The sequence below is a fragment of the Plectropomus leopardus genome, chromosome 3, assembly GCF_008729295.1.
Source record: "Plectropomus leopardus isolate mb chromosome 3, YSFRI_Pleo_2.0, whole genome shotgun sequence".
Taxonomy (NCBI): Eukaryota; Metazoa; Chordata; class Actinopteri; order Perciformes; family Serranidae; genus Plectropomus; species Plectropomus leopardus.
In genome coordinates, this window is record NC_056465.1 from 28,626,727 (window position 1) to 28,642,291 (window position 15,565).

General features: G+C 38.5%; 1 protein-coding gene across 1 annotated transcript in view; it reads right to left on the reverse strand.

Moving 5' to 3' along the window:
• yjefn3 (YjeF N-terminal domain containing 3) overlaps nt 1–15,565 on the reverse strand; it is a 71,121-nt gene that overhangs the window by 12,800 nt on the left and 42,756 nt on the right. Inside the window, exon 3 of the mRNA XM_042483994.1 lies at nt 9,348–9,456. Coding sequence (XP_042339928.1) covers nt 9,348–9,456 — 109 coding nt within the window. The remainder of the gene's footprint in view (nt 1–9,347; nt 9,457–15,565) is intronic.

The window sequence follows — 15,565 nt, forward strand, 5'->3', positions numbered from 1 at the left end:
ACCCATAAGTATTTCAAATTATTAGGCTATATAAATGCACCATGATTACAAATTAATTACACTATAACTTGCAGGCTGTAATATGAAGTCCATGTTACACAACTCAAATTAAGACTCCACACTGTTGATCCCTGGCCTCCAAATTTTAGGAGATGAGCTTGAGAGAGGCGAGACTCTGCAGCCCCACATAAGATCCATTTGCGTCCACTTTAACTAATGTATTCAGTCCAGGAGAAAGTTCATATGGAAAGATAGACCGTTTCCCACATTGTTTAATTGGATATAACAAGACTCAGAGTGCATTAACGAGAGCGATGACTGCCGGAGATGAGACGGCAGCCGTTACCTCCATCGTAACGACTCAGCTGAGAAATCATCACACAGACTCAATGAGAAGGAGGCGAGAGGGTTATGGTCGCTGAGAGCCACAGGGATAACCGTAATATTACAATAGGACAGAGGAGCAGAGAGGAATAGATCAGGAAAGAGAGACAGAAAGTGGAAAGTAAAAGTGGAAGACAGTAAAACAGGGCTGCGTCTTTCACTCATATGAGAAGCCATTGGTTAGTTTCACACTGTGTAATCTGATGTTAATGACACATCGCACTGAGTTAATTTAAAGTGGCACACTCTGTGGATACAGTATGTGCATGTGTGTGTGTGTGTGTGTGTGTGTGTGTGGCATTATGTCAGCCTCTCTGGTCTGAGCAGCTCCTCAGGGAGAAAAGCTAACTGTAATTACAACAACCCGCTATTAAGGCTAACCATCTCTGATAGTGCTGTCTCCCACTGTGAACTCGCCCATATAGGTGTCATTAGAATAAAATTAGCCGTATATAGACAGACTTATCTCACGCTGGGCCAGCGCTCAAGATCGGCCTGGCTGTGCCCATCATAATGCCGCACTAAGGGGAAAAACACTCCAGGTTGTTTGTATATCTTTGAACCAATCACAGTTGTCCGGGGAGGTGATGCAAGTCCAGGATGCAGTGACGATGTTGTTGCAAAATAGTGTAGGGAGGAACTTGTTTTGGGGGAGGCGAGTCCTGGCATTTACCCATAAAAGAAAATGTTACTGAACACAAATAGGTTTTTGTGTGTGGGTTGCTAGCTCAGAGGTTATTGTTTCATACACAACGCTAAAATGAAGTGTAAATGCGACTAGTTTCACATACAGAGAGAGATTTCCAAAACAGTAACACACAGTAAGCTTCAGAGAAGGATTATTCTGTTTGAGCTAGTCGGTCAATGACAGGCTTATACCAGCAGTCTACATACTGTGAACCAGACAAGACTAAAATAAGACATATATGGAATAAAGGAACAGAAGAGTAAACTTTAAGGAATACCACAATTTGCACCAATAAGTGCATCGTAATGGCTTGTATTATCAAATAAATTCACTTAATATCACCTGCATTAAAATTGCATTAATATTTCTGTTAATAAGGGATCAAATGATGTGTATTATGAGAGTGGTCACCTCAAATGATGAACCAACAGATAAGTATAACCTGACTGTGAAATTCCTAACAGATCTACAGATTGTGTTTCAGTTTATTTTGGATCATTGTTTTGGTTTTAAGGCTTTCAACCATGTTTCCAGTTGCAGCAGGCAGCTATTTTAAGCAAAATCACTCTGATAAACCTGCTGTATACTCAAGCTGGTCTCACTCCCAGCTTGTAAAATAAAAATGCTTGGTCAATGGCTCTCGATAACAGTTAGCGAGACACTTGCTAATTGTTATCGTGCTATGCACCGGGCGGCAGTATTTTTAGACGCTCCAAGCAGTATTAAGTATAAGTTTAAAGAGCAAAAAATGTCAGAAACTGCAGACATTAAACCTGGAAGACTGTTCATTTCCCATGTAAAACCAAAAGTCAGTCATTATTTTTAAAAACAGAGTTGTGTGCGAGTATGTGTAGCCTACTGCAGTGATGACATATGTTGCATGACATTCTTTATCTTTTTTTCGGGATCCCTAATAATTGTTACCAAAATAATGACTATTCCTCTCGGGGGTCCACTCAAAAACCAAAAACAAGACATTAAATTATGTTAGTAACAAATGTACTCTTTAAGCTAGACTATGATCCTTTTTAAACTTTACCATGTGCTTTTGCTGCCCAAACCTAAGGAAGTAAAACCAAAAACAAAGTTTTTACAGATGTTCAGTTTAAGTTTATTTAAAATAGAGACCGTATGCATCCATGGAGCGCACGCTGTACATTTCATGTTAAAGCGGAATTCTATATTGATAAAAGACTATGCATGTAACAAGCATAAATTTGACACGCTGTCCCTGAACTTTCAAAACATAGTTTTAGTGTAGGTCCAATGACAAGTTGGGAGTGAGGATGTGTTGGTGTACTACTCGTTTAACTCAAAATGTCAGAAAGACTAAGTTAGGGAGTCGCTGGTAAACAGTGCAGCATCTTACGTTAACATTTTTCGTAGAAATGGTTGAAACCAAAACCAAGCTTTAACTTGCTATTTTCTCGCATTTGTACTCTCACTGTTTCTCTGTTTCTTACATCCCTACATACTTTTTTAGCATACAAAAACTTACGTCAGCAGGTTTAATGGCCTTTTCTCTAAATGTTGAGGGCCGTCGGGAGGATCAGTGATATCAGTGCTGGAGCCATTTCATGCTGCTGCAGAAACCATTAGAGCCACACACTGCTGAAGGTACGCAGCTATAAAGGGAGCCGGCTGGATCAATTCAGGCAGCGCTCTGATATGTTTTGAAGCATTTGTCTCATTTCACTTGAAACAGAAGCTTGATTTACTCTAGCGCATATCTATCCCAACTATTCATTTACTCTGATATCCAGAATCTGAACGGTTCGCTGAAATAGAGAAAGCAATTAGCAAAAGAGATAAAGAGCATTTCAAATAGGTTTCTTTCTTCAGCGTTGGGGTTGAAAATGCTCTTTTGTTTGTCTGTTTTCAGTGAAAAGAGGAGGGATTTCAAAGGCACTGTTCAGGTAAATACTGAATTTTACGGCTGCTTTAATTACTTTATGTTAAAAAACCTTGCAAGTATGACCTAACTCTGTGCTTTTTGATATATTACACACTAAGAAAAAGGCGACATCATGGCCAAAACTCACTTAAGTCTTATGGTTTTTAGTCAGCAGTGATGACAGCTTCCATTCAGCTTCCTTATATTAAATGAAATATCTTAATACAAGTCTGTGATACACTTTATTCCAAAATAATGTCATTTTGCTTCAATAAAAATCTCAAACAGTTCAAACTGCCTTGGCAACAAGTGACATGCTATCACAGTAATGTTTTGGGAAAACAAAGTTTTATGAGTCTGTTTTAGGCTAATAAACTTGTTGAAATGTTTTCCAGTGTTTGAGATATTTATGATATTTTTGATGTGGAGGAGGCTCCTACAAGTGCAGACAGATGGTTTGTTGCATCTGTTCAGCAGGTTTGTGGGTTGATTCTTTTTATCTCTTCTTCTGGAGAACGTTTGACATTTTCTTAGTTTGCAGTGTGCATGTCATTAAAGGCCTAAAGCAAAGTTTGCCCTATATCCATAGTTATATAAATAAAAATTAAATAGAGGGCATACTCCAGATGTTATTGCTTTCAATTTTTATTGATAACAAACACTCTCAGCATATGAGCTTTAGGACAAAGCTTTAGGAAGGGTCCGAGGCATGGGCAGATCATGAGACAATGAGGCACAGATAGGCACTTCCTGTACATGGGAGCAAGAAGATCAGACTTTATGGTGGTTTTGCCTGTCTTTTAGTTGTTGTTTTGGATCTTTTCTTTTTGTGGTCTTTTTGTGTCTCTTTGTTGTCATTTTGAGTCTTGTCCTGATCAGTATCAAGGTTGTTCAGTGAAGTCTGGGACATGGTGTTTGACCCCATGAGAACTACTAGGATGTATTGAGAGACTTCAATACAGCAGGCAGGGCCCCATCGATTCCTAGGAACATTTTTCAGTGGTGAATGAAGCCAAAAATGCTGGATTGCTATTGGATGCTATTTCTGCAGTTTCTATTCTATTGCTATTCTGCAATTAGAGACTTGTGGCAGCCGAGTGGCTAACTTTCCTCGGACGAATTGTTGGTTTCTGGTTTAGCACTCTGCTAACTTGGATGGGGATAAAATGATTAAATTGTGTGGCTCTTCTAGACTTTACAAATGTTATCTGACCAAATGGATCAAATCCTGATGATGATCTAGTTTTTCTGCAGGGTTTTGAGACTCAAAAAATCTATCCACTGATTTACAAACAACTCTTTCACAATGTAAGTCAATGGGAAAATCTTTTTGGCCCCATGGCATCATGTGATGTGTAATTCCACTTTTGACCACTATGTAAAACTGGCTTCGCAGCCCGGCGTTTGGGGGCTTGAGTATAATGCATGTGCGATGTAACTGGAGCTGCTATGTTGGTGGGTTACAAAACATGGCACTAGAAATAAATGGATGGTGTCCACTCAGGTGCTGTTTGTTCGGGCTTTTTTTAGTGTCTTTAGGTGTGCTGGGTCAGAGGAAAATTTTTTCGGGTATTACTCAAATGAATGGCAGCTGACAAAATGTTTTGATATAAAAGGCATTTGCATTTGGTCTTTTATTAATGATTCTAACCCATTTTGTTTTTATATATTTTGACCCACAGCCAGCTATTGAGCCTTTCAGCAAGTGCAGACCAGAGTTTCAGGGTTTGTACAGTCAAGAAAACCTCATGAAAAAGTCATGGAATTTGCAAATAGTACATTCCAAACCTGGAAAAGTTTTTGAAACCTAAATGTAACCTGAAGGTTTTGGAAAAGTCATGGAATTTTGTTTCACAAACCTGGATAATCCCAAATTATGTGTTCAAGGTCGGAAATTTAAAAAAAAAAGAAAATCCAATGATAATATCTGTTATTACTGTTTCTCACTATGATAAACTTTTCAAAGTCATGGAAAAGTCAGGAAAATGTCAGGGAAAAGCCATAGAAATTTATCAATAACACTGTGTATGAACCCCTGATTTTACTGCGCATGTGTTGTACCCAAATTTTATTACGCAATATGACTTCTCCTTTTATAACCTCGATGGTCTGTATGTGTTAATATGTGAGTGACAGTTTGTGGATAAAGGAGAAGGGGGGTCTTAACACTTTGGACTCCTGGGCCTTTGCCTGGTAGGCCCGTTTTGTAATCCATCCATGCTGCTGGGACTCCCCTTCTCACACACACACACACACACACACACACACACACACACACACACACCTAGAAATGTGTCTGTCTTGATTGTAATAAGGTCTCAGAGGGGAATACCTCTCAGAAATAAATGTTAAAGGCACATGTTCTTTCACCTCCAATCAACCTGAAACACTCACTGCGCCTGAGAAAACACTTTCAGGGTCCTAAAAACACAAATACACTACAGAAAAACAGTGCCTTTAATATTTGTACTAGAGAACCAACCTAAAGTCCAGGGGCTCCTTTAAACTATAGACAAAGGTTATTGCTGTGTGGTAAGAAAAACATCTCCCCTCTCCACTCCACCAGGTGTTGAAAAGCGTCAGACTGATACTGAAACACACAGTCTGGACCTGGTGGCTGCGGCTGCTGGAACAGTAAAGGGATTACTTACAGACGACCTTATAATCTATCTGGCAACCAGACGTGTAGGTGTGTGTGTGTGTGTGTGTGTGAGCACACGCATGTTTGTGTGGTATACTTGGAAGCCAAGAGCAGTAGGCCAGCGGTGAAACCAGCAAAATCAGACTGTCTGCATCTCCTTCTACTGTAATTTTCCTGAAATAGCAGTGATGTCATGTAAGCAGTAGCGTGCTGCTGGCGGCTGTGGGCAGCAGGGATCCACAGCATCCAGGCCATGTTTGTCTAGTAAGGCTATGCTGCTGGGGCTGCTGGTGGAGGGCCAGGCATGGGGCCAGCAGTGGCTGATGATAATAGAGGGGAAGTGGATGTGGTGGGTTTAATCACACACTCTGAGGGGAGAACATAAAGTCTCTGATGCTGCCACTCGGCCTGTCTCAGCTCTCCTCTTTTCCATTTCTACTTTCTTTAAACCGTTGCTGTTGTGTCTGGGTGTTTCTCACCCCTCGCCAAGACTGTAGTAGCTTTTATTTAGTTAAACAATATTGAGTTGTAGTGTTTAATATGATCTCTTATCAAATTAAACAAATTTATTAGAACAGAATCAATTATATATGCAATAATGACTAAAACATCACTAAACAAACACTAGTTAAACCTGCATTAAATTATTTTTTTTTTCTTGGACACCCGAGGGCCACGCAACAAGCTACAAACACAATATTGGCATATTATCACCTTGTAAAATTGATATGAAGCACTCATTAGCAGAGAGTTGCTTATTTACACAAACAGTTGACACAAAGCAACATTATCATTCATTTGTTGTTAATTTTGCCATCTGTCAAATTTAAGTACAATATTCACACTACTTTTAGCTCTGGTTTGGTCTTAACCAACTCCTGAGAGAAATAAATGGCTCTTTAGCTGCTCAAGTCAGTCTTCTCTGTTGTGCTGCACAGGGAATTTAGAGGATTTTTTTAAAAAGAAAACCTCTTCTTGTAGCAGCTGTTTACAAGTTTTGCTATGTGTAATGTGAGAGATGTTGCTCCCAGTGATGAACCTACAGAGAGTTATCACCTGAATCTGCAGCTATAAGGAGATTTATAGTGAGTTTCTGCTCATTGTTTAGCCGTCCAACAGCAACTTAACTGTTATGTTTCACTCTCACTGCTCTGATTATTTTTTGGTCCATCCCAATCACAAAAATATATGTTGGCATTTTAGTTTCTGCAAACCTCAGACATGATAAATTTGTACTTATATGAAGCAGATATGTTTAAATATTACTTTTCTTTGCATTTCAATTTTCAACTTTATGTTACAACATTGTTGTTAAGGTATAGTAGGGTTTAGGCACAAAGTCAATTGTTTAGGGGTAGGAAAGTATCCAGTTTTGGCTCAAAATAACTGTCTTGGACTCATCAAACAGTTAAAAATGTTCTGATGTGTCATTAAAAAAAAATCCAGTTTGGATGCCACAAACCGGACTTTAAATGTTAAAAATACCTGGTTTTAATTCCACAAAACAGCTGGAAATGTCCCGTGTGGCTAAAAAAATATGTGGTTTGGTCACCATGAAAACACAGCTGGAAATGTCCCAATGTGTCATTAAAAATACCCAATTTTGTTGCCACAAACAGGGCTTGAAATGTCCCAACATTTTGGTAAAAAAATACCAGTTTTCTAACGCCACAAATATGGCTGGAAATAACCTGATGTCATCAGAAAAAATCCAGTTTTGTTGCAACTAACATGGATGGAAATGTCCCAATATCTCCTTAAAAATTAATCAGATATTGTTGTCAACTTGTATACATGTAATCTGAATTACAGCACTTCAGAAATGTTATTACAATATGCATACAATGTACAAATGTAAGGTACCGGTGGTTTACAAAAACGTGCATTGCCAACTCTGGCAACTGGGCTGTTTAGTCATTGCAGGGAACTTTTTTTTGTGAAAAAGCTGTATAAAAAGAACTGCTCAGCACTAAACAGCAGAGAGACAAAGTACTCAAAAAACTGGTGAACACAGTGGAGCAAGTAGCAGCTAAAGAGCCAGATATTTTTCTCAGGAGTTGGTTGAGACCAAAAACAGATCTAAAAGAGAGTTAATATTAGAGTTTCATTCATCAGGTAGACACAAACAAATGAATGATAATGTTGCTCCTTGAATGCTAAAGTGTACATGAGCAACTGTTTGCTAACCATAAAAATCAGTTTTTGCACAAGAACCCCTGGTTCTCAAGAAATTATGACATCTCTGATATTACAATGATGTTTCATTGTGGAAAAACAATGTTCTTATACCTCCTGCTGTAACATCTCACTGTTTATTATTCTACAAATCTCTGTCTGTGTCTCTTTTACATTATAGAAATGGTAGGCTATTTAACTGCTGTTATCAGCTCACTCCATGTTTTTATAATTTTTTTGTAAAGCACTCATTTGTGTCTCTGTTTCTGTCTTTGTCTCTTTCCTCCTTTTTCTCTTCATCCCTCCCCCTGACAGCAGCGCCGGGTTTCATGTGTCTTGTAGCTCAGACTCTTATTCATCACAGCCTGAAGAGCCCACTGAGGAAACCAGTGTGGCAGTAAACCAAGCCAGTGGTCTGGTCAAAGGGAACCACATGTGTTCCTAACAGCCCTTCACTGACACACAAACACACACACACACACACACACACACACACACACACACACACACACAAAGACTTGGCTTGACACAGTCCAGACCACAGAGAAGAAGATCTGTGGTTCTGGACCGGTGTGGTTGAGGAGCGCTGCCACAGAGTGAGCTCAGGTGTTCTGCCCTGAGGTGAGCAGCTTCAAATGTTTGGAAGCAAATGTCACAGAAAGTTAAAACATTTCCCCCAAATAATAATCAGACGTTCTGTATGGAAGTTAATGCAAATTGGGAAAGTGTAAGTAGCAGCAGCTGTGACTTTTTGCCCTCTTGTACAATCAAACAGTCACACCAGGATCCCACTGAGTTTTGTAATGATTACTGAGGCCCAGAGTGCAGAATGTACAGCAGCTTAAAAAAAAAGGGGGGGGGGGCTAAAATGTGTGACCTTTACAGAGGGTTTTCTGAGTGATAACACAGTGGAGGCTATTAAATGGATTTGCACAGGAGTGTGTCAGTTGAGGCCACAGTTTGATTTTATTTGACTTGAGCTTGTAACAGTGGTATTGGATTAGATAGCTTTATGCAAAAAAAGGATGGTAAATGGAAAAATTTGCATGACTTGACTGACTAAGAGATTGTTGAAAGGTAAAAAAAAAAACGCTTTGCGTGACGTTTTCAATACAAAGACAGAGCCAAGCAGCGGAGATAAAACTCTTCAGCGTATGGAAAATATATCACACAATATATGCAAGATAATATTTGAATTGCTGGTTTGCAAGATAACTGCTAAACACACTAAAATGCAGACCAGACACGCATATGCTTTACAGTAAACGGCGACCACTGTTCAGTGTTTGGTGCCACTGGTTTAATGGTCCAAAGAAAAGAGCTTGCAAGCATAACATCACATTAAATTAAACGTCTCCAGTAAAAGTGTACTGGAATGATGTTGCCATAGCTTTTATTTATAGCGATAGTATCGGCTGCAACAACCCATGACCGCATACATTTGGATGGTTGGATGAATATGTATTATGCATGAATTAAAACAGGAAATGAGTTTTCATGGCAAGTAAGAAAAGAGAGACATATAGACTAAAGACAAAGATGTGGAAAATAAAAAGTGTGCAGACCTTAGTGATGGCGAGGGCACATGCTTGTCCCCAAATCTCTATCAGCTGCTGTTGTCCAAACCTGTAGTCCTTCAGTAGCTCGTTCTCGATAGCTGCCGCCTCCCCTTTACTGTCAGACACAGAATAAGACATAACATATTGTTAGCAAAAGCAATAATGCCCATTATCATCCCCATTACCATCAGTAAAAACATGATCAGTATAACTTTGACTGAAGCTGTTCAGGGAGAGGATCCATGTAACAGATCAAAATGTCCCTTCTGCCTGAAATTATGCAGCTCTAACAGCAGCAAATGCTACAAGATACAGCAGGGATTCACAATGTAGCATTTGTTTTTTTACACCGACACAGAAATTACACTTAATTGAGTGGCTGTCTGAACAACATAGTAACCTGTAACACTAAAAAAAGGTATTTACAACAGCTAATCTGGTCCCCTTGCATGCCTAAGTGGTTGTCAAATGTCTGCTTAAGCAGCAAGTGCAGCTTTAGGTAGCTTTTTAAGACTTTCTATATACCAACGTTCACTCATGAAAAACATTAACAGCTCATGAAACTCAAAACAGAACATGTGGGTGATGAACTGAATGTGGAAATATGTCTGTGTAAATGTGAACACCTGATGTTGATGTGATTTCAGTATTTTTTATGATATCAGTAATCTAAGGTTCACACGTCAGTTCTGAAGTGATTGTCCCTGTGCTTCCTGTGGCTGCTCTCTGCATGGTGACAGTGTGACTAATGCTGCTGTATTGGAGCCTGCTGGCGCTGCTTTTAGCATGGAGGTGTGTGTGTGTGTGTGTGTGCGTGTGTGAGACAAATGCAGTGTTAGGATGGCACAGCAGGGAGCAAAAGAGGAGGAACAGGTCAAGTGAAAATCATACAAGTCTTTATTTGGGGTCTGTTTCTGTAACATCAAGTGCATCCCTTTCACTCTACAGACACCTGGTGGTCTTTCTCAGCACTACAGCTCAATAAGAAAACCTGGATGATGAAACAATGACTGTCAGGCTATATCCTCAAAAAAGATCAAGAGGTCTTTGCTTAAGGGCAAGTGTGTGTGTGTGTGCGAGCACGCGCATGCATGCGTGCATGTGTGTGTGTTTATTTCTGAATGACATGAAATGACTTGCACTGCATATGCACTCACAACAAACAATTAATATGTAATATTAGACATCTGCGTACAGATGAAGGTTAGTTTGTGTGATGGGAGAATTTTAGTTTTTTATGTAGTAATAATGTTGTGTTATGCAAATGTCTCTTAGTTGTTATCCAGCTGCATTTTCCAGAAAGAAACTGAAACTGCTTTTGCTAACAATCACAATGACAATACAGGGCTGCATCTCAAACTCTTTGTGTGTGTGTGTGTGTGTGTGTGTGTGTGTGTGTGTGTGTGATAGAGAGGAAGAGAAAGACTTTTTTTTTATCTGCAAACATGCATTCATTCATTTGTCCTATTCTTTGTGGTGACTGTGTGACTAATGCTAAGCCTGCTTAGTGCTCCTTTTAGGTTTTCTTAAGACACGACAGAATGTATGTGTGTCACTGTTTGTTTGTGTGTGTGTGTGTGTGTGTGTGTGTGTGTGTGTGTGTCTGTTTGTGTGTCAGCAAGCCAGTGTATCCAAGTGGGGTTTCTGGCATTTACCTGTGCCAGTGGAGCAGCAGCAGCTGTCACCCACAGCTCACCTCAGGGATGTTTCCTGAGTCACTGTGACAAGTTGATCTTTGGAAAGTTCACTTCGGTCCACAGCTCTGCACCCAGCAGCACCAGAGCTCCTTGTAGTTTTAATTGACCCAAAATGAAGAAAAATGAGGGTGGGCTTTTTCATCTTGCTGCTTTTAATTAAACAGAGAGGGGAAATCCATTTGTGTAAAAATCCCAAATCTGCTGCGATGTTGTTGGTGGGTGGAGAACTCTGAGCCCAGAACTGATACTATCACAGTAACAGTGCTGCTGCTGAACAGGCACTTACTATTGATCTTTAACATTTCTGACAGAACAAAGTGATGTGGGTGTGCAGCTCAACAGCTGCTAGTATTAGCCAAGAGGCTCTACCACAAGGGAGCAGCACACAGCGTCCAGGACAGACCTAAGACAGATGGCCGTTTCACGCCTCCTACTGCATGTTTTTTCAATTACCAGCTCTTACCATGCTTATCATAATCCTTTCGCAAACATTTATTCACCTGGAACTACTGAAGTACAATGGAAATATGTAACCACTCACTTTAAATGTGCAAAGGACTAGCTGAAAGCTTCAACACCAAACTGAAAAGCAGGTGTGCAGATATAATTTCGCCCCTTATATTAAAAATATATGGGTGCCAGTGTGTGTGTGTGTGTGTGTGTGTGTGTGTGTGTGTGTGTGTGTGTGTGTGTGTGAGCATGTGAAGTGCAGCTGCAGAGAAAACAGGACTTAAATGAGTATTAGCTTGCGTTGCACCTGTAGCCACTGCTGTGTCTCCCCCAGAGGGAGGGCAGATTTCCCCATGCTCTGTGTGTACCACCGCTAGACTGTGATCACTACCGTCTTAATGACTCTGTTTACCTTACACCTGAGATAAGGTAAAATGAAACTTTAATGGTCCCTGTGGGGACATGGGGACACTACAGTAGCAATTAGCCAGAATGTAAACAATTAAGATTAAAAAAGAAAAAAAATAATAATTGAGAATTTGGGGGCCATAAAAAGCAAATTTCTCACATGACTAAATTATTATGTAAATTATATGTAAAAGTATGACAGTCACAAATAATATTATTCCTTTCTTATCAGCTCCTGTTTGCAGTATAATTGGAAATAACTCAGTAAATAAAGAGTTCAGAGGTGGTCATTTGTAGAAAATATAGCAACATACTATATGAATACAATGCGTATATAAAAACAACATCCTTTAAATAAAATGCATCCATTGCCCTGCAAACGATTCAGCGAATTTAAAGTAGCACATGAACATGCAAAATTTACCCTGCAATGTTAGTCACAGAAACACTCAAACAATATGCTACTGTATGTAGTCTGCAGCTGTGAAGCGTCCTTGTATCATGAGAGAGATGAATCCTCCACTGAATATCAGAAGGGCTTCTTTTTTCCTAACACAGGAAGACTGAAATAGCCACATTTCCCGCCTCCTCCCTCTCAGTTTGTTTAATTTCCACCTTTCCAGCATGATCTGCTGATGAGATAAGGAGTGTGATTAAAATGACTGAAAAAGAAATAAGGCAGTGGAAATCTTTCCAACCTCTGGCTATTCAGGGGAAACTGTGTTTTGGTCACAAGTAGAACCCAATATTCAAAAATGTGTACTGTCCCCCAACTACTACCAATCATGGAATGATTGGTTTTATGCTCCTTTAATGTGAAACCTGCATGAATTTTAATTGGACGACCTCATGTTTAAATCTGGGGCAAGTAACCAATAACCTGAATTAAACTAAAGCTAGATCTACGGCTACACTCTCTTCAGTCTAGCCAAAAAATATGTGTCAAAAATATGTCAAAAAATGTCATAGGTGTCAAAGCATCAAGTCATGAAACATTTACGTTGTGTGTGAGGAATTTCTTCATCTAAAAAAAGTCATAGGATACTATGGCTTGTAAAAATAATTTTAAAAAACGATGTCATAGATATGTCTTAAAAATGGTGGAAAAACATCCTAGTTTAGTATGTTGACCAAAATGATGGAAAAACGTCATTGTATAATATGTCGTCCAAATTTGTGAAAAAAGCCAGAGAGACGAAAAAAAACACCATAGTATAGTATGTCAAATGAAATGGTGAAAAAATGGCATGGTAAAGCATGTAGACCAAAATGATTATAAAACATCATAGTATAGTATGTCGTCCGAAATCGGGAATCCGACGTCATAGTATACTATGTCGACGGAAATGATGAAAAAATGTTATGGTATAGTATGTTGTCTGAAATAATTAAAAATATGTCATAGTATAGTACAGTGACCGAAATGTTGAAAATCATCATAGTATAGTATGTCGGGGAAAATGATGAAAAAACTTAACTAACAATATAATCAGCATTCTTCAGACAGGGGTAGATTCTCTGTTTCAAAATTGTTGCCTATTTGTGAGACTGTCATTCCGATATTGTAGAAAATGTAAAAAAAAAAAAAAAAAGATTATCAAAAAAATCTGGTGGGGTAGATAGAATTGCTGGGGGGCCAATGATGGCAGAAATGTTTTTGGGTATTTTGACATGCTATACTATGACGTGCCTCAACATGTTATTCTATGTGGTTTTCAGCAGTTTTTTTGACATACTGTATTATGATGTTTTGGGCCGTTTTTTTGACGTGCTATGCTACGACATGTCTTAAGATGCTGTACCACGTGGTTTTCAGCTGTTTTTTCAACATGTCATATTCTGACATTTGTTGACATATACTATACTTCAGTTTTTTATTCAACATGTTATAATATGATGTTTTAGGCTGTTTTTGCAATATTCTAGGCGTGTCTCTGCAGACTATTCTATGCAGTTTCCAGCTGTTTTTGGGGCATGTTAAATTTTTACATTATTCACTATACTATGGCCTTGCATTTGCAAGGCCATAGTATAGTGATCATATTTTGAACATGCCAAATTGTAGTGTTTTTGGTCCTTTTTACAGCTTTCTATGCTATAGCATGTCTCAGAAGTCTATTTTATGTGGTTCAATGTGGTTTCCAGCAGTTGTTTGGACATAGCCTTGCATTTTTTATGTCATGTTTTCCACATTCAAATTATGGTGTTTTTGGCCCTTTTTTACAACTTTTTATGCTATGGCGTATCTTGGAAGGCTATTTTATGTTTTTTAATATGGTTTTTTAGCTGTTTTTGGGACATGCCATATTTTGACATTTTTGCCATACTATAGCCTTGCTTTTTCGGTCATTTTATCCACTTGCCAAATTATGGTATTTTTGGCCCTTTTTGCAATTTTCTATGCTATGGCGTGTCTTGGAGGGCTATTTTATGTGTTTTAATGTTATAGTTTTCAGCATTTTTTGGGACTTGTCATATTTTGACATTTTTGCATACTATAGCCTTGCTTTTTCTGTCATTTTTCCACATGCCAAATTATGGTGTTTTTCTCCCTTTTTGCAACTTTCTTTGCTTTAGCGTATCTGGAAGAGCTATTTTATGTGTTTTTTTAATGTATGTTTTGACATTTTTGCCATACTATAGCCTTGCTTTTTTGGGATCCACTTGCCAAATTATTTTGACTCCCTTTTTGTAACTTACTATGCCTTGCGTGTTTTTTAAGGTCATTTTATGTTTTTTAACTTGCCATTTTTTTATGTCATATTTTTGTGTTTTTCATACCCTTTGCTTTTTGTAATTTTCCTATGCTATAAAGGTGGCAACGTGCTATTTTGTTTGGAGGGCTATTTTATGTTTTTTAATGTAGTTTTCAGCATTTTTTTTGGGACATGTCATATTTTGACATTTTTGCCATACTATAAATAGCCTTGCTTTTTTCTGTCTTTTTCCCACATGCCAAATTGAAGGTGTATTTCTCGACCTTTTTGCAACTTTCTTTGCTTAGCGGATCTGGAAGAGCCTAGTTTAGTGTTTTAAAATGTAGTTTTTGACATTTTGCCATACTATACCTTGCATTTCGTCATTTTTTCCACTTGCTAAATAGTGGTGTTTTTTCCCTCCCTTTTTATGCAACTTTCTATACTATGGCGTTATCTTAGCGGGTATTTTATGTGTTTTTAATTAGTTTTCACTGTATTGGGGCATGTCAGATTTTGACATTTGCCATACTATAGCCTTGCTTTTTCGGTTATTTTTTCCACATGCCAAAATTATGGTGTTTTTCCTCCCATTTTGCACACTTTCATGCAATAGCGTAAGATAATTTTTGGCCATACTATAGCTTTGCTTTTTCTGTCATTTTTCCACATGCCAAATTAATGGTGTTTTTCTCCATTTTTGCAACGTGTTCTTTGCTTTGCGTGTCTTGGAGAGCTATTTTATGTGTTTTAATGTAGTTTTCAGCATTTTTTTGGGACATGTCATATTTGACATTTTTGCCATACTATAGCCTTGCTTTTTCTGTCATTTTTTCCACATGCCAAATATGGTGTTTTTCTCCCTTTTTGCAACTTTCTTTGCTTTAGCGTATCTTGGAAGAGTTTTTTATTTTATGTGTTTTTAATGTAGTTTTCAGCATTTTTTGGGGACATGCCATATTTTGACATTTTT